The sequence below is a fragment of the Adelges cooleyi genome, unplaced genomic scaffold (assembly GCF_023614345.1).
Source record: "Adelges cooleyi isolate 19-005CV unplaced genomic scaffold, UGA_ACOO_1.1 ACOO_flye_CR_arks_rails_tigmint_CR_PRNA_8, whole genome shotgun sequence".
Lineage (NCBI taxonomy): Eukaryota > Metazoa > Arthropoda > Insecta > Hemiptera > Adelgidae > Adelges > Adelges cooleyi.
The window spans coordinates 5033225-5054293 of record NW_026096513.1 but is presented as its reverse complement, the minus strand read 5'-3'; the positions used below and the strand labels follow the sequence as shown (position 1 = coordinate 5054293).

At 28.5% G+C, this 21069-nt stretch overlaps 2 protein-coding genes across 2 annotated transcripts; both read right to left on the bottom strand.

Moving 5' to 3' along the window:
- Positions 1 to 484: 484 nt before the first annotated feature.
- LOC126845878 (odorant receptor 94b-like) lies at positions 485 to 1340 on the bottom strand. Its single transcript, XM_050584867.1, has 4 exons — positions 1243 to 1340; positions 917 to 1016; positions 733 to 852; positions 485 to 658 (listed from the first exon to the last, which is right to left on the bottom strand). The coding sequence occupies exons 2-4, from the start codon at positions 1010 to 1012 to the stop codon at positions 485 to 487; spliced, it is 390 nt and encodes a 129-aa protein (XP_050440824.1). The 5' UTR covers positions 1013 to 1016; positions 1243 to 1340.
- Positions 1341 to 7077: 5737 nt separating this feature from the next.
- LOC126845877 (uncharacterized) lies at positions 7078 to 11617 on the bottom strand. Its single transcript, XM_050584866.1, has 6 exons — positions 11579 to 11617; positions 10742 to 10889; positions 10614 to 10678; positions 10293 to 10329; positions 10197 to 10229; positions 7078 to 7151 (listed from the first exon to the last, which is right to left on the bottom strand). Exons 1-6 carry the CDS (start codon positions 11606 to 11608, stop codon positions 7078 to 7080), a joined length of 387 nt encoding a protein of 128 aa, XP_050440823.1. The 5' UTR covers positions 11609 to 11617.
- Between the last annotated feature and the right edge of the window lie 9452 nt (positions 11618 to 21069).

The window sequence follows — 21069 nt, the reverse complement described above, 5'->3', positions numbered from 1 at the left end:
GCTATTTTTATCTGAACGCATTACTCTACCGCACTCCAACTCCCATCCTACCCATTCACCTTTAGTAACTCACCAATAAGTAAATATCGAAATCTGGTTATCGACCAGTCAAGATGTTCAGCAAAATATTCTTAATAAAATGGCTATCTTGAATTTAAAAAAACAACAAAAAATATATTAAAAAGTAAAATAATAAAGTGTAATAAAAAACATGGTGTTTATAGTGCAAATGAGTAAGAATTATTTTAAAACATTTTTTTTGTTGAAATATTCACTAGAACAAAAGTTATTTAATTTGTCGAATCGTCGTGGAACACTCTGCAATAAATAATTAAATAAAAATCAATAAAGTCTAAAGCATTGTACATTATTAAGTATGTTTGTTTAGGTTAATTGACACATTGTAGTTGGAACCACAGCCAAAAACCAACATAATAGTAATTTATTCGATAAGTAGATAATGAAGGTCATGGTTTTAAATAGGTCATATTATACAAACGCTTGCAAAAACTTCCATGTTTACTATCTTCATGGGCGTCACTTTCATTTTTAGTTGGTGAGCATTATTCATTGTCATTGTTAATAGAATTAATCGTTTTACTTCGACACGAGAATCCGTCCAGTTACTACTGTACAGCGCAAAGTTTATAGCGTCTCTCTAAAAATAAAAAATTATAGAACATACAATATTAGAGTAAACACGGACTCGATTCAAAGAGAGGAGGACATTACATAATTGTTAATGTTCCCAAATAAGTAGCACGGCAAAAAAAGTTGAAATAAAAACAAAGGAATGGCGCTAAATATCTTAATCGACTGCAAAAATCCTGCTGGTTCAATATCGCTTGCAATCTGAAAAATAACATAATGATTACAATATCACCATTGATTATTCTCTACAACACACAAATCTTACCACCGTTACAATGAATGTAAAAAACACCAAAGTAGTTGAAGCGAAAACTATTTGAGTAAGCACAATTGGTCGTACCATTTCATAAAAACTATTCATTTCTCTATAGAAAAATACAAACGATGCTAAATTAAAAAAAATTAAAATAATTATAATTTGATTTCAACCTTTCATCGTTATGACCTACGTTTATAGCAGGCTGGCATATAACATTTTACATTTAGATGTAGATTACATTTAGGTACACATCAAATTGTGTTTCTTCCACTTACTAATACAGATTGAATATATTTCTTAAACAAAAAAAAAACAATACAATGTATACTTACATTAAAATTCTCGCTTGATCAGATATAATAGATTGGAAGTCTTGTATCACACTATCAGATGAGGAATTAGATTTTCCATCGTCTATATCAAATAAACAAAAAATAATGAATTAAACAATGTTGAAAGAACTAATATATATATATATATATATATTAGTGTATAGTAATACAACAATTATTATTTATGTTTGACTTCTATATATATATATATATATATGGTATACGAGTTATTGCGAGTGGAAGTTTGGTATTGAAATAATAAACACAACATAAATAAATTAAGTGATTAACACAATACTATTGAGAAACACATATACTAATTAAAATAATAGACTATATCATTGCATAAACAGTATGACAATGACATTTGTATATCTGGAGAGAACTAAAGAGATAGAATTAGCCCCGAAGCCCCAAAACCAACATCAATACTTATGTGTAATTTTTTAATATTGGGTTTTGAGTGCTAACCATTGTCCGAACGCTATACATTCATATATTTTATCCTACGTGAATGTTTATTACATTATTAGTATTTTAATAAAATAATACACTTACTTCCATACGTGTCTTCGTTCAGTTTAAGCTTTTTGTAAACTAATACAATTTTATTTAGTTGGCCTATCAGTGCCATGCACATTGAAATTAATAAGACGTCAAAAATTGTTGTAGAAAATACATACACCCAACCCAGGATATTTTCGATCGTATAAAATATAGCAAAATAATTATTATAAGCATTACTGGATACCGGAAAAAATAAGTTGAATGCGTTGTAACGGTAACTGTTGTATGTACCGTCGTTGATTTGCAATTTTAAATCATTTGTTATTCCACTAAATATCAACGGACTAATTAACCAACAGAAATTAGCCAGCAAAGTAATAATGCAATATATCTTGGTTGCTCTTAGCGACAACTTCTGGTAACAACTCAAACGGTCTGCGATGCTGTTGGATTTGTACTTTGTAAAATTAAATTCGCCTACTTTGATGACGTTTTTGATGGTTTTCGGATTTTTCATTATAGTGTAACCTTTGTAAATCGCCAATGGCATATTTGTTAGAACGACGATTTGAGTAAGCGTATGATTTATATTATTTTGCCAGTAGTAAAGTCCGTACGAGTTAATCAGTAAGATTGATGACGAAAACACCATACTGATTATCACTATAGTTTTCACTACTCCATAACCGTAAATCTTGCTACATTTTTTGCTCAAAATTTGATTTAAACCAAATAGGTTTAAGAGTTTCATGTTGATGATATTATTGTGTGCGTTGGTTTCTTTCATATTGGCCTTTGGAGTTCACCGTTTCTAAAAAGTTATAATACTTATATCCTGATATAATTTTAACATTGAAATGCAAATCGTTTATTACAATTATTATTAATTAGTATTTTCCTTGTATTTATAATAAAAAAATGTGACTATAAAAATTTAATGCCGATTCCATGCCTGTCCATTTGTTGCCGCTATTGCCGCATTTTTACCGCAAATTCGATATTTTATTGATTTATTTGCCAGTGATCAGGAGACCATAATTTTTACCACACAACATCATAACACGCGTCTTTGAATTTCGAATATTGATCATATGGGTAGTTTAAGAGAGAGGAGCAACTAACCTTTATTTTATTCGTCCTGTTCGGTTTTTTTGAATTTTAATTGGTTTTGATAGTATTGCACGAATGTCATCAGCAAATTTGATAGTGTATACTTAAGTCCGGTTTGTTACCGTTGAGAGTTTATTTATTTTTATTTATACGGCGTTTTGTCTCTGATCATTCAGATTGACTGTTATATTATTATTTTGGCAAATATTTTCTCGGCTAAACCCCGGTGACATATTTTTTACACGGCACTGTCTCTGACGATCTCAGATTGACCTATTTTACTTATCGTGTCAAGAGTTGACGCACACTATGCGGCATATTAATTTGTTCGGCTTTATAAAATAATTTTGGACTAGATAATGAAATAATGACTGATATTCTGACACGGCGCGGCGTTTCGTTTTAGATTAATTGTTTTTGACTATACTCGCATATAATTTAAACGAATTTATTTTATTGACACGAATTTTGCATATGCAACCAATATTTTTCAATTTTTTTTTTTTTTTACGGCGATTTTATTTTTATATGCATAATTTTGCGCATACGGATTTACGTAACTATACGAAATTATTATTTTGAAATATTTTCGTAAATTTGTTTTCATTTTAATTTATTTACTTATGAGAGCACTTATAATTTGAAAAGGTACTTACCTACGTAAAATGACATCCGAGTTGATTGTAGTATCAAACACAAAATGACTGACTACTCCGCATAGTTAATTCTATCCTTAGTTGAATGTCAATTTTCCAAGGCAGTGTGTATTTAGGGGCTATATAAAATTATTTATGTACTAATTATACTGTATATCATTAAGTATGTATTTGTATGTATTATTAAGTCGAGTTTTGTATTAAGTTTTAGGCGCAGCGTTACGGTGGTCAACTTTTAAAACTTTCTTTTTAAGGACAACCTGTGTAATAATTACATATTTACATATTTTTTTTATATTCATATATATATAAATATATATTGACCGATTTTTCAAGTTAAGATAAATAATTTCTTAGACAATGTAATTTTTTTTTGTACTGCATGTATAATGTTTGTATACATTTTAGTAAAAAAAAACCCGCGTAACGATTTGGGGACGGATATAATTACTTAATTTAATTTAAATTATTGTTAACGTTCGTCTTTGGAAAACTATCTGACAGTTAAATCAAAATACATCTAATCAGTTATCTATCAGTTGTGATAATTCTGACCTATTACTGTGACCTTCCCTGACCATATACGCTCCGTCCCACTGTAATATATACAGTGTATTCCACAATGACTCGACAAATGAAATAACTTTTGTTCTAGTGAATATTTTTAGAGATGAATTTATTCTCATTTGCGCTATAAGCACCACGTTTTTTTAACAAACCTAACTATTTTACTTTTTAAAATTTTTTTTTTTGCTACATTTTTTAAAAAAAAATTCATGATAGCCATTTTATTAAGAATAATTTGCTGAAAATTTTGATTGGTCGATAAACTATCGCGTTAATTGTTATAATGCTAATGGATGTTTTGTACCTGACGCAACGGCCTTTCCTTCCATAGTCAGTTTGTTCCACCCATTAAAACCGTTTCAAGAAATATTTTATAAAACTATATAGTGATTTGAATTATGTTAGAACGGTCGTGTTGGAGAGGAATAATACCACTCTATTTTTATTTAACTATACCTAGCTTAATAGCTTAAGTTAATAACAGTAAATTAACTTTATTGGAGTCTGAAAATTTCCAACATTTACTTTGATTTGTTTTTTAACTAGGCCTGCTAAAATTGAGATTTAGCTCACTACACGGCCCAGGTTGGCCGACTAGACACCACGGCGTGGTTTGTTCCATGTTTTTTTATTTAGTTTTATATACCTGTCATGTCTAGAGCTACAGTCCATGGTGACAGAGGGAAAAATAATACAACGGAAGGAACGATTAAAAATAAAATATTCCACTAAATATCAACGGACTAATTAACCAACAGAAATTAGCCAGCAAAGTAATAATGCAATATATCTTGGTTGCTCTTAGCGACAACTTCTGGTAACAACTCAAACGGTCAGCGATACTGTTTGATTTGTACTTGGTAAAATTAAATTCGCCTACTTTGATGACGTTTTTGATGGTTTTTGGATTTTTCATTATAGTGTAACCTTTGTAAATCGCCAATGGCATATTTGTTAGAACGACGATTTGAGTAAGCGTATGATTTATATTGTTTTGCCAGTAGTAAAGTCCGTACGAGTTAATCAATAAGTTTGATGACGAAAACACCATGCTGATTATCACTATAGTTTTCACTACTCCATAACCGTAAATCTTGCTACATTTTTTGCTCAAAATTTGATTTAAACCAAATAGGTTTAAGAGTTTCATGTTGATGATATTATTGTGTCCGTTGGTTTCCTTCATATTGGCCTTTGGAGTTCACCGTTTCTAAAAAGTTATAATACGTATATTCTGGTATCATTTTAACATTGAAATGCAAATCGTTTATAATAATTATTGTTAATTAGTCTGCACATGGGGGGTTTCCTTAGTTTAATAATAAAAAAAATGTGACTGTGTGTGTGAATTAGTTCTAAAAATATTTGAAATGATGAAAAGTGTTCAACCCTTCTTGAAGGAATCGTTCTGATATTTTTCTGAGTAGTCAATGTGCATCGTTAGGAATATATTTAAGAAACATTTTGTTTTTTTTTGTTTAAATTGGTCTCAGTGCTTATTAACTATACCCAGATTGTACTTGATCATTGAGTTGACTGTAAATTTATTTTATAGAAATCTGAATATTTCCGACATTTTTAAAAAAAAAATGTTTTAATTAGTCCTGGTACTATTGAGGTACTGTTTTAGCACTACTTAAAAATGTATCTCAAGGAATACTAGTAATATTATAGACTTTTACATGTTTCAATACAACTTTTCATAAAATGTTCAATTTTCTACAAATAGTAAGAATCTATTAACTTTTTTATTGATTTTAGGATAAGTATACCAAATATCTTATTATTAATAGACCTAGAGTACAACATAAGTCAATGTCACAAAAGTAAACTATAAATGTTTAAAGAAATAACAATTTATGTGTATTCATTTTACAATATTCAAGCAGGGTGCCCATAAATATTTGATAGCATCCGGGGCCGCCCTCGGCCTTGAATTCGAGGCACTGATGGTCCGCTTCATGGCGTAGTCCATAATAAATAATATAAATTCGACGTTCTAAAAAATTGTTTAAATTAATAATTACTAGTATGTATGGTGGTAGATTTTATTATTGGTCGGCCTACTGACCGAAAATTAGTTTTGAAACCAATTATGGACTTCAAATGTTTAAACACCTAAGTTATGATGTAGATGTTTAGCAATATATATATATATATATTATTCTGCCATGCTTGATCAAGTATTTGGCTAAACCGGTAAAGTATTTTTCAATACCATAAGTAAGGCAATACGCTTGTTAAGTAGATTTTGTACGGAAACGGCAAAATATTTTGTTATAAGTACAATACATGTTCTCAAAAATTCATTCATCGGAGGAAACGATTGAGGATGTCAATTTAAAAAAAAAAATCCTGGTTAGCCTATTTTTATGAGCGTTAAGAGTCGAAGAAAAATTAGAAATATCTGAGACAAAAAAATCATATTTTATATAAGGGCTATCGTTATTTGTGATCAACACTTGTGTTGTTTAATTCTAATATTTCAATAATAATATCAATATCAATAATAAAATTGTACCTTTGGGGTCACTTAGTTTAGGAAAATAGAGTGAAATAAATAGTTTTATTGATGGTGAAACTAAAACATAATATTAATAGTAATTAGTGGAGCACAGAAGAACAGCCAAGAGTTGTTTCGACCATCCTTTACACCGGTGTCGTAAATTGCCTACACGTTACGCCTATTAAAGTGTAATAATTCTACACTATTCTTTTGCCTCCATAGTATAGTCCCTACATTCTATGCTAAGTGTATAATAACTGTAAGAATATTCCATGAAAATGTGTACGCCCCTAATGGAACAACCAGATGAAATTTTGTGATTTATAGAGTTGATACTCAAAATAATTGATCCCGTATTAAAAAAGTTACAGTGAACACCATCGGTGTATTTCGACTATTACGCTTACAATACTCACAAAAATCAACAAAACCCTCACCTGAAAAAAATGTAAATGTTAGTCAATAAAAATGTCCAATACCATGTTGTTCTTAAGTATTTACCGTTTTTTTCTTGGTTCTTGATAGGGTCATTGTTGTCGGATGAACAGAAGTACATGTGCCATCTAGAAGTGTTAAAATAGCAATAAATAATTTATATTACATTCTATTCATTATTAATTTCTTAGAAGAACATGTTAACCAATATGTTAAAAGATTATTGTTGCAAATTTTTCAAGTACAAAATTATTTGAATATCGTCTTTACGCCTGCTAGTATGATCAATCATACTGATAAAGTAAAAAAATAATAATATTATAACTACTAACCTGATTCGAAGCCATTAACAATTTTAGTAATTCGCAGTACTTCCTCCTTTAAATTAGTGAATTTTCTGTAAACATTTTGCAGATAATTAAAAACCAAAAATCAATAGGTAGTGAAGTTTTTTACTACCTTTTTGACCGACAAGTTTGAGTACTTCTAAAACTTGTCATCGTATAATAATTTCTGTAATTCCGTTGCGGAGATTAAACCATCATCATCGTTGTCGTGGTTGTTAACTATCACTTGCCATTGCTCGGGTGTCAATTCTTCCAGATTTGGATTTATATTCTAGAATATTATGTACAATTAATTTTATGCGTATCATTTTATCAATAAAGGATGAAGTCGAATTGAAAAGTTAAAAGTTTTAAAATCTTTTGAAAATTTCGAAAACATAATTTTTTGCAATAGCAACTTTTTATATTATTTCCTCTAATTTGTAGGTACTTATTTCAAAAAAATAGTATGACATGTAAAACAATTTTGGGAAACTCGAAAATCGGGATATTTAAACTATTCCAAACAAGATTTTTCGAACAATTTCAAATTAAATTAATCGCATAATTCGAGTTTACATCACTCTGCTTACAATGTTATCCATACAATATTCTTAACAATCTCTATCGAAAATATAACGACTGTGCTGCAGTTTTAATTTTTTGACAAGGTTTTGTTATGAATAATATTCTTGTATACTGTTATTAATGTATAGTTGACATTAAAATACTAATCCTAAGATAAAATATTTTATTTCTATAGGTTTTATCTTTGGAAATACTTTGGAAACCCCTGTCTACCCAGTCACATGAATTTGCTGGGGATATTGGACAGACATCTTTTTTTTTTTTAAATAATAAAGCACTCACAGAATATTAGCATTCCGGAGCTAAACAATTATAATTTTATTGTTAATTCTTATGCTATTGTATTGACTACAGCACCAATAGTTTATTATATACAAACGACCAACCATATCGGTAATACTGTAATGCGTCTATTGTTTATTTACATGCATCTACAGATACTCATCGAAGCGTTTATTTGAATTTGATTTTATCTCACTTTGAGTCAAAATAATTCCTTTAGACCTATAAACTCCCTCACTCCCTTTCCAATAAGATCCGTTCCCACCATGCCCCGACCGTAATGTTTTGGCTTTTTAAACTTAAATTATTACATTTATACATTTGATGAACTTATTAAATAAAGAATAATTTTCCGAAAATGTGAAACAAATTGATATTTGATACCTTTTTTGATATTAGATACTTATAGTGAAATGATTGTGGGAAATTTTTATAAATAATAAAAAAATCGGTGGCATTTATCGTGAGTTGTAAAACTGTACTTTTGACAACGATTTTTTTTTGATACATCTGTGACGGCTGACAATACAAATAAAATATGATGCGTCTTGGTAGCTCGACGCAACAAAATATATTTACCAGGTGAATTGTTAAATTTTGTACCTACATATTTTTGTATGTATCATAGTAATAGTTAGAACAGTAAAAAGTTTCAAATATATCTTTGTTGTAATTAAATAAATGAAAACAAATTTAGAAAAGAGCTTGTGTTGTAGATAATACTATGTGAATTGCTTGTTCAAGAAAAGCAATAAGTAAAAAATTCCAAAATAAATGGAATAACACAAAAAACTGTTTTCAAATTAGACATTTGCTGTTCTTTTTGTATAATTGTTGTATTGTATGATTTTGGTGGTCTGCAGAAAATATTTTTAAAAAATTGACTGTATAATGCTATTGAAGTAGAATATTGTTGTCTCAGTTTAACAAGTAAACAATTCTTGGTGTATATTTTGGCGGATGGTGACGAAATTGATGATTTATTTTTATCGTCCAGCCATTGGTTTTGTGATTCGTTTGTATAAATTTTTGGTTAAGACTTGTGAATAAGCTTGGTAAACTCTCAAAATATTGCTCATATTATGTAAACCCTCAATAAGCAATAGGGTGGGTTTTTTTTCCTAAAATCTTACGAGTTTATTTGTTCACTTATCAATCATGAACTGAATAAACATGGATATGTTATCTCTTAGCACTTATATCCTATCATTTATCTCTTATCTCTAACCGAAAGTGAAAGTGTAACGTAAAAATGATAACATACCATTTCTTGTATCCAGCCCAATAATATATTCATGTTAAAACACAATATCTTCCAATACAACCTACCCTAATAAAGTTTAGCAAAATATTTATTGAGTAACATATAGGTTGGCATTTCCGCAACTTCCCAAACTGACTTTATCTAAAAAAATTGCTTTCGATGTTAAAGTTAAAAAATAGTAGTTTTTTCAAGTAACTTATGAAGTTATACAATATTAATTTAACATTAGATTCGTTTATAAACTCTTTAAGATAATATAAGGCGATAAGGTATAGGAAAGGATTAATTTGTATCCATTAAAGTGTAATAGAAAAATAAAAAAATATACAAACCAATATTTTTGTACGTGTATTATATTTATTAAATCGTTGGCAGGTATACAAATTAAATAAACAATCAATTGATTATTGACAACCGTTTGTCTTTATTGAAAGTTCTGTACTATGTATTTATATTGCAATATAAATATATGTGTAATGTAATATTATTGTGCATAGTGTATTCCTTAATATTATTTTAAGAAATATGTTGTAATATTTGAAATAAATTAAAATTTTTTAAATATAATTTTAGCTTTAAACAAACAAAAAATGACTATAAACTTTACAAATTATTGGTAACTATTCGAAATTATTATTTTTTTGTACTAAGACGTCTCATGAAATCTTTGAAGAGTTTAGAGATTTGCTTATTCTTAAGAAGCTTATGTTTACTTATATATTCATGAAAATCAGCAACACCGGAGCCTAAAAAAATTAAAATGTTAATTAATAAAAATGTCCACTACAATGTTGTTCATAAGTACTTACCTATTGTTGAATTAAACTCCTTTTTTATATTTTCCATCTAAAAGTTTTAAGAAACACATTATATTATATTATGTTTTAACACAAAATTTCTATGTTAATACAGAGTTGATTAATTTATTTTGAGATGTTTTTATTTCATCAATTAATAATCGGTGAATACAGAAAACAACAATTGAGAAATTACGGTTTCTTTTATTTTAGCAGAACACGTTTAAATAACATGTTAAAATATTGTTGTAGATAATTTTTTGAAGACAAAATTTAAATATTACATTTCCACCAGGTAGTAAGTTCAATAATATTAAAACTATAAATACTAACCACTTGTAAAGCCCCCAACATGGTTAATATTTCGTAGTACGTCGTCCATTCAATTGTTGATTTGCCTGTAAGCGGTTTGTAGATTATTAGAAAAACAAAATTCAATAGTTATTTAAGTTTTTTACTACCGTTTTGACCAAGTAGCTCGAGTAATTCATTAACTTCGTCTTCGCTTTCGAACAGTTCTTCATAATGAGTGGCTAATGCAGTAACGAATTGTGCAGTCGGATAAATGGAATTTTCGTTGACTTCTTCAGACTTCCCTTCACTTACTCTCTAAAAAAAATAAAAAAAGCGCATATTATTATGTCAATTTAATAAGGACTTTGTTTGATAAAGCTAAGATGCAAAAATTATTATACAGGACAATTTATTTAGAATAACACACATCAATTTTGTAGTATTTCCTCTATGATAATGATTAATTATTGTTATTTTACAATATTAGATACACTTAAATAAATTTGCATTATTTCTGGTATTCTATCTGTTGTCGAAACTTAAATGGTGACTTAAATACTTAATTAACTTTTTTAATTGGGAATAATTTGCTGAGAATTTCGACTGGTCTATAATTAGTTTTGGATAAATAATTTTAAAGTTAGAAAAGTTCTATAATTATTATTATTTGTCATCGTTTATGGTATATAAGAGCGACACATACTGCAGTAAGATATTTAAACTTTCTGTCACAACTAAAACAAATATCAAGGTCTAAAAGTTTAAGTTAAAATTCGACTGAAAACATCAAAACAACAAGAATTCTAGATTGCTAAGTGTCAGTGAATTAACATTTTGAGCTAATTACACTCAACTTAAAATGTCATTTAAATATATTGTTTTTCTTTAAGTTGCCACGTTTTCTGGAAAATCAATTTTTGGAAAGTAAAAATTCAAAAGGAAAAACTACAAAATTCAAAAAAGATAACCAACCCGTATGGTAACAATAGAAAAACTGAATATACCTGTGACAAAACCAATATTATCGGTTTCATTTGTTTCAATTGTTTCCACCCTATGTTATCGCTTTCTGAAAATAATTTAGGCATTTGAAGTATTATTTCTTCGGAGAACGATATTTTATTTCAATATTACTCCAAGAATTAATTAATAATATATATGTCTGTGCATGACGAATGGTGACGAATCCGCGGAACTCTTTGAATAATAGTGTCTGTAATTCCCTTGCCCAGATTTTACCATCATGATTGTTGGCGTACTTGTTTAACATCGTTTTCCAATCATTGTCTTTTAAATTATCCAAATTTATATTCTAGAATAATATGTACAGTTAATTTTGTGGAAATCGTTTTATCAATAAAAGGAATGAAGTCGAATTAAAAAGTTAAAAGTTGTAAAATCATCAGAAAAATGCAAAAACATAATTTTCTGCACTGGAAACTTCTTATATTTTTTTCATCTGATTTTTAGTTACTTATTTTAGAAAATAGTATCACGTGTAAATGAATTTTGAGAAACTCAAAAATCGGGTTTATACTAAATAACAATGTTAAAAAAATCATAAAAACGCAAGTATTTCTATTTTACATAACACATAAAATAAAAATGGTATTATTTTTTTTTAGATTTTGGTGTGTTTTTTTTTTTGCTTTTGTTAGACACTCATTCCTATATCGATAAAATATGAAAAATAAAATAAAAAACATAACATAAATTAAGTTTTTATGTTATTTCGGCCATGTTTACTGTAAGCTTTTAAATATTTCTGATTTTTAGATACATACCACAATAGAAGTACCACTCGAAGAAGGTCCAGCCGCTGTACCAGATTCTTTTGCTCCACCTGCGGTAATACTTTCCTCTATGAAACCCACGACACACAAAAGTAGGATAATATTTGTTGAAAACATTTTAATTCACAATATGTACGTGCCGTGTATGGGACCTGCTAGAAAATGAAAATTTCCTCACTGCTATTCACTAACAGTTTTTTCGCCGTATGAAGTATGAACAGATATTTACCGACGAGTATGTTTGAACTGAAAGTATTATCGTTTTCTGTTAAAACGAAATTGTTTTTTGGTTTTCTGCTTTTGTTGTTGTTGTAATTGTTTTTATTTGTACAAATGTTTCGAATGCGAAAATATTTTTTATAAACGTGCCTTAGCCTTTATATCAAGCACGTGTACCTTCAAATTTATTACTAAAATATGGTATTCTAATATTTTCGGTAAGTCGAAATACATTTAAAAAATGTATCGATTTTATAAGGATGAGACACTCATTTTCTTTTAAAATAATCGCATTTTTGTAGATTTCATGATTGGAAATACTCAAAATGCTAAAAAGAAAAACTACAAGAAAGCCGCTCCTCGCTTCGAATCGGGAATTGTTTTTATTCCTTTACTCCCAAATCAAATTACACCAAGACAAAGTTTGGGTTTGTCTATTTAATTTTACTGCATGTAACTATTTTAATTATAAATTACATAGAATACATTCTTTTTTTTGAAAATTATAGAAAAAGTCCACGCTGTACTCATCCCATCTTTAAACTACGTTGAGAACATTTGGTTCAATAGACCAATGCTAATTTGTAAACACTGCACCTCACTTTAAAACTTTCGTACTGCGCTTAGTTTGGACTTAAGTGTTTTGAAAATACTATACATATACTGATTCGCGTCGAAGCATTTATTTGAAAATGATTTTATCACTTTCAGTTGTAATAGTTCCTTTAAACCTATGACCTCCTCGTCTCTACTATGCCCCGACTCTAGTGTACTGGGTTTATTTAATAGTATTTCATTTGGTTGCTTGTTTTTTTAAATGTTTAATCTATCTCCTTGCGTGGTTTAAAAATGTTCATTAACGTAATATTAGATACGGCCAAAAGAGTAGGTTTAGAAATAAATGCTAAAAAAACTGAGTATATGATCGTGCAGAGAAGAGAGGTCGCGGATCATGTAAACCCACTTTTAGAAGTTGGTCAGTACAAGTTTCAGAGAGTGCAAGAGTTCAAATATCTGGGATCGATATTGACATAAAAAAACGATAAACTTACTGAAATAAAAGCGAGACCCCAATTCGGTAATACATGTTACTACGGACTAAATAAGTTGTTAAAGGCGAGAACGATATCGAAGAATCTCAAGATACAGCTGTATCGCACTCTCATCCGTCCAGTGGTGATGTACGGATGTGAAGTGTGGACATTACGGAAATCAGAGCAAAACAGACTGCTGATTTTCGAAAGAAAAATATTAAGACGAATCTTCGGACCGTGTATAGGTGAAATCACGGGGGAATGGAGAATTCGAAAAAACGAAGAGCTTAAACAGTTTTACCAAATGCCTGATATAATTAGAGAAACAAAAAAAAGGAGACTCCAATGGGCAGGACATGCATGGAGAAAAGAAGGAACTTTAATTCGGATGGTTCAATGTGGGACTCTGCAAGGAAAGAGACCTCTGGGGCGACCACGACGAAGATGGGAGGACCAAGTCAGGAAGGATGTGCAAATGCTAGACCCAAATGCCATTTGGCATGACATAGCGATGGATAGGGGGAAGTGGCAATGGTCTTAATAGTCGATTACAAAGAAGAAGAAAGAACGTAATATGTAATAATATATTTTTTGATACATTTTAGCGGAAATCTTTTTTGTGTACATCCGTATTTAACTATTGTTGAAGTGTTTAAAATTAATTTTCATGTTTTTCATAAGCCTGTGACTACTTGGAATTAGTATTTAATGCATTATTATGGGACGTCTACAACGAGCATTTTTCGGTTTTAGTTGAAATTTCTGTGCTGTACAAAAACGAATAATAGGTATATTATTCTCTTACGTTACATACAGTACTTTCTACAACGCCAGTTGCTTTACAAAAAAATGAAAAACGCCTGTTGGTTACACGATTTTTTTATCCTATGACATTATAAGAACAGTCATATTTACAAAAATAATATTTTATAATTTTACCAATGTATTACATCTTTCGAGTGATTTAAATCGCCACAGGGCTTACCTGCAAAATTTACAATTAATGATACAAGTACAAAAGGATATTATACTAATATGGTTTTTTTTAATATTTGAAAACAAAGTTGTTTAACTTTAACTTATTTTCGCCGAACCTTCGGTTAATACTTAACTCATGTCACAAACCTACTGAAGTCCGAATTTCGACTATCCCCGCCCCTTCTGTGGAGTTAGAAGTTTTATTTTGTTAAAGGAAAATTTAGGATTAAAGAGCTGGAAATTGTAATTATATTGTTGATTATGACATTTTGTTGATCGTGGCGCCAAAAATTGATTATATACACACGACTAACCCTAACCGCATCCACCCTATTACTAAAAATACATTTTTAAGTAGATACGTTATTGCTAATGCTTTATATGTGTATATTTTTTATATACATACGTCTACAGTTGAAATAATTCCTTTAGGCCTGTTAACTACCCCACTCCCCCCCCCCCAACAAGCTCCGTTCCCACTATGACCCGACCGTATTGTACTGGCTTTGGAAAGTTTGGAAATTGTTAGATGTATACATTTGATGAACTTATTAAATAAAGAATAATTTGCCGAAATACGTAAAGCAATTTTCAACAATTGATATTTGATACTTTTTTGATATTTATTACTTAGTGTAACGGTTGTGGAAAATAGTAAAATTTGTATTCGCCGCCGAACAATCGGTGACATTTATCGAGAGTTATGTAAAACTATACTTTTGCCAACAATATTTTTTTGATACATCTGCGACGGCTGACAATACAAATAAAAAGTTGCTTCTTGTTAGGTCGACGCTACAAAACAAATTTACTGGGCGAATCGTGAAAATTTGTACCTACAAATTTTTTTATATAACTTACAATTAGTAAAATTTGTTACAGTAAATCATTTCAAAATTATCTCTATTGTAATTAATAGATAAAAAAAAAATAATAAAGAAACGAGCATTCGTGTCACCCGAATTTTTATTAAATTTCTAATCAAATGTTCAAAATGGTCATACAGATTTATACAAATTGAGTACTAATTTTTGGCATAAAAAAATGTAATGATCTCGATATTTGTATTAGAGCTGGAGAAACGTTTCTCCAGACCCCCATGATTTTCTTTTTTTTCCTTCTAAACCAATGTCGTACAAATTTTGAAAATTGTTATACAAATTGAGTACTAATTATTGACACAAGAAATTGTAAATATTATAATATTGTATATTACAATGTGTACAATTGTTGACAACACCGTCCATACTGAGCGATGTTTTCCATTTTGCATTTGCTTTACAAGCAACAAGTAACAAATTTATCTGATGTCATGCCGCCCACTGTTGTCGAGTATCCATTAACTTGTTACCAGTTGGTGGGATACATGTTGACAACACTGTTCCTACCTTTAGATGGAAATTGTTTTTACTTTTACACTTAACGCAGCTAAAGTGTAGACTTAGATAATTTTTTATGGATTTTCATACAAGTCTTAGCAATACATCAAATGTTGTCATTAAATTATGCGCAGCATTTAAATTTATGCAATAGGCATGTGTTCATGTATTAGCCGACTTTGATGAATGATGTCCGAGTACGGAGACTAACCGTAGTCTATGAGTACCTACACTTAAAAACTTAATAAGTTCACCCCTTCCCCTACAAAATCGAGGAAAAAGCCCAATACATTTACATATTTCTCAGCTTAAAATTAAAGAGCAGCATTTCAAAACGTGTTATTGTTATTTTTTTAAGAAAAGAGTTATACAATATTTATTATGTATAATTTTTTTATGTAACTTCCTAAAAATTTGTAACAGTAAATCATTTATAAAATTAATTAAATACTAAATTTTGGGCCAATGTATGTAATTTTATTAAATTTATACATAATATCAATGAAAGTATAATATTTGTATTACTTTTAAAAAAGTAATTTGTATTTACAAAGTATTTCTAAAAAGATTGGTTTTAATTTCTTTTTACTTTCTTATCAATTATCATTACTTCAAAGATTTTCCCTTGTAAATTATATAAACTGAGTTAGATATCTAGCTCTACTTAGTGGCTAATATCAGTATATTATATATTTTTCATTACACTTGAACATATTTGTTAGTAAACAAATTATGACAGCATTATAATACATATTTTTTTTTTACAAATATTTTCATTGTAAATCATGTTATATTACAAAGATTTTATGATGTTTAATGCATAGCCTTCACTATAGCATTATTTACTAAGTATTATAAATTATCTTGATATTTTTAAACCATTTACTTAGGTAATAAATAATAATATTATTGTTTATTTTTTTTTAATACTATTGCTATACAAATTAATCTAATGTGAAATTTCTACGGAATGCTAATAAATTATTTTCGTTAATCGCTACACAAACAATCTATCCAACACCATTGTGGTGGATGGCTTTTAATGTGAAAATACGGTGTGGGATTATACAAGAAATTTACTTTGTACCCAAGCTTAAATTTTGCAACAACTTAAAACTCGCCCTTTTTTCGTTTTACTGGTTACTTTGTTTTTTAATGTACTTTTTTTTAAATTTATATTGTGCTGTACGATTCAACCGTGTAACAGGTGTTTTTTACAAAAATAAATTTGTTTTTTTCATTCCTAAGCTGCTCACAACGCCAAAAACGATCGGTTTTACCGATGAAGTATTTCGCCGTACTTATAACGCTTTGATTTATTGTTTTCGGCAGCTGCTTTTATTTTTTTTTTAAAGCAATTTTTTTTCAGTATCACCTTAACAAACGCACACACACATATTGTATTTGTGAGATCGGTCGACGATTCGTATTGCGGTAAAATCGTCGCTATAAATCACAAAAAAAAAAAATAAACCTGCACACCCATAATAAAATGCGAACGTTGTTTCAACGTATTGCAGCCTAACGATATTGTTTAATCAAATGTCGTCGACTGCTGAAATGCCAATAGTGGTAACCCACACGAACATAATATTATAAGAGACACGTTAAAACTTTGAATATAAGGAAAATACTTGAACCGTTACGGTAAAAAATTGTATCGTGGGCTACGACAATCAAACACTCCGTTGTAACTCCATTGTCGACCATTTTTATAATAAGCCTGAAATAAATAGATAATTAAATAGCTGTTATTTATGATTATGGTGGGCATATATAAATGTATTATGTCCACATAATAAATGTATATAAATTTAAATCTCATGAAGCTTCTTATCAATGTTCCAGTTCTGCGTTAAAAATGTGTTGTTTTTTGACTTGAGCAATTTATACAATATCAAATACCTATACTATTGGACTATTTAAATTAGTTTTCAATATTACACAGCCATATTTTGTATAACAAATAAATTGATATATATTCATTTTAATGTATATAATATAATTTTTTTAGATACCCGTTGACTGTTGATTTACTCACATAGGCAACCTGAAATTGACTAAGGTATATTTGTCATTAATTTTTTGAAGTTATCCTTAAAAAAAACAAGTTTGATTGTAGATTTGTAAGAAAACTTTTGATATATATCACAGCTTGACGCTCGATCTATCTTCTGTATAATTTACAGACCTCAAGTCAAAAGAGTTTGCTGAAAAGTGTGATATAAGGAGTTGCTTGAATGAAGAATTCGTGTTTTGAAAGATATTGTGGGTACAGACAAAAAAAGAAAATAAACATATTATTGTAAAAACAAAACCTTTTCAGCTCCGTATTGAAGCTAACGTCAGTGTGTATGTTTTGTAATTATTTATAATTTCTAAGTAGATCAAAAGTGTCTTTACTCCTTTTTATTCATTGAAAAAAAAAACCAATGTTATTAAGAGACTAATATGACTTGTAAGAAAGTAAGTTCGACTTCAAAAACTAGAAGTGGACTCCCATCTGACTTCTGAATTTACAAATAAATACCAATTTGGATGTGACAAAATATGGAGAAACAACTACGGGTTGTATGTTAACCAATTCATTTATTATTAATGTAATTGAATTTGGGTACCGACAAATTTCGTGGCAAATGACTTCTAATTTGGAAATCAAACTTAGTTTTCTACAAATAAAGTCATATAAGTTTCTCAATAACATTGTTTTTTTTTTTGCAATAAGTAAAGCAATTAGGACACTTATAAATTACAAATAATTTCAGTACATGAACGATAACATGTGTCAACGAGTAATACACTGATCAAATTGTTAGTTTTTAATTTATACTTTTTATTTTCCTTATAAATTTTGTGTTATAGATTTTATTAAAACTGTAATTACAAATTTATTAGTTTTACAAAGTATAATTTTATCGTCTGAACAGTATTATTGTAAGCTGTATTTATTATGTATTGAAGAGTATACTTAAAGTTTTTATTAAACGTCTGAATATTTTTCGGTTTAAAAAAAAAATAATAATTATTATTTTCCCTATCTATATCTTAGAACAAAAAAATCAATTTTATTTTATATTTTTTCACCAGAATGTATTATAACAGCCAAAATCTAAAAGGCAACGCTATTTATTACTTCTGTTATTCTGCGAATATTATAATAACTTTAAATTGTACAAGTCTGGTCGACGATACGCACACGTGCCATTACGTTTAATGAAACATATGTACAATTAAAAAAATATCAAATTACTTTTAACAAATTTCGTTTGTGTATGTCTAAATAAGAACAGGCAAAACAAACTTGTTTTTTTATAGCAGACAGATAACCATAAATTATAAATTGGATGTTTTTATGCCTGTATTTTCGTCAACAGCAAGTACAGTTAGTTTATGGGTGATTAGCAAATGCTAAATGTTGTACATTAAAATGAAAATTTGATCTATAGACTTGCTGTACAAAGGAATGAATTCAGCAGTTTAAAAAATATATATAACACCTATATATAAAAAATTGTTATTGTGAATAAAATACCTTCTCAGCTCTTAATCCAAGCTAAAAATCCACATTTAATATAATTACTTTAGCCGGATAGTCGATTAATCTAACACGATTGGTATTTATTATGATGTATGTAGTACGCTAAAATTTGTTTGAAATAATTATATCTTCACCTAGAATGTTTCATTTTTAAGTACTTAAAAAATAAAAATAAATAATTTTTCTAACTATTTATCTGAACACCATTCTAATAATTTCCAGAATTAATATTTTGTCATTAAAAACAAAACCACGTTGAATATAAATATTTAATTTAAACGATTACATAAATCACCAAATCATATATTTAAATGCTTAGTTAAATTTACCCTCCAAGCACCCAATGTCCGGTTATAAAAGCCAAACAAATAGAATTATTTATCAAATCTCAAACAACAAAAAATAAAATATTATAAATTATAAGTTAGGCCAAATATTTTTGTTTTTTGTAAAGCTTACTTTTATAGTATAAATAACAGTTAAGAAAGTAAGACTACCCTAATAAGTAGGTTAAAAATGCATTTTTTTTTAGAAATTATAGCAGATTGATATTACTTATTATTTTAACAACATTAAATCATCAAGTTCAAGACTGAAATCAAATGTTCAGTAAATAACAGATTTTTTTATCAAAAATTGGAAAATAAAATTCAGTTTTTTAAACATTAACTTTATGGTTAAAACGAACCGATTTTTAAATAATAAATCAATAACAAAAATACTATGTTTGGATTGAGAAAACATATGTTTTTGTTTTAACAAAAAACAGACAGCAGTAGTTTATTTGATTTTTATATTACAGTATTTTATGATTTATTTAACTAAGTGGTTTAATCGGTCCGGAAGTCATTTATATCAAAAACAAAAAAAATATACACGGACTCCTTTATATAGTACATACACTTGTGTATTTTGAGCATAAGTTTTATTTTCTACGACCAGCGTTTAACGGGTACGGCGTTAACGCCGTACACAACTACAGCAAAAAAAAAGTCTGACTTGTAAGTATTCTTCAACACTTATAGTTATTAAACAATTAAAACTTTTGTAAAGTTATGGCATGCCTACTGTTATACATGTGTTAACTGTTATGGACTGTTTTTAACAGTCCTGTGACGCCTAAATCAAGTTAATATTAAAAATGAAATTTAAAAACAAACCCCCATTTTTTCACGCTAAAAAATATTGCAAAAATATGAACTTTTCATAACTCAGCCAATGACAACTAAAACTTTAACTATTGTAGTTTGCATTACTTAACTGGACTCTTAAGACACGACGTTGATATTATAAATATTAATTTATCACTAACTAATAAGTTACTATTATATTAATAGTATTCATTTTTTTTTTCATATATATTTTTATTTTATGAAATAGGTAATTACAGTAAAGTATCTGTCAAGAAGATTGAATTATTTTTTTTGTTGGTAAGTTACTATTTTATAATAATTGACCAGTAAATATAGTGGGTAAGCAAATAAAAATAAAAAACTATAATTTTTATTTAATTTAAACTTGTATTAAGATAATTTTTATCTATTTTTAACCTAG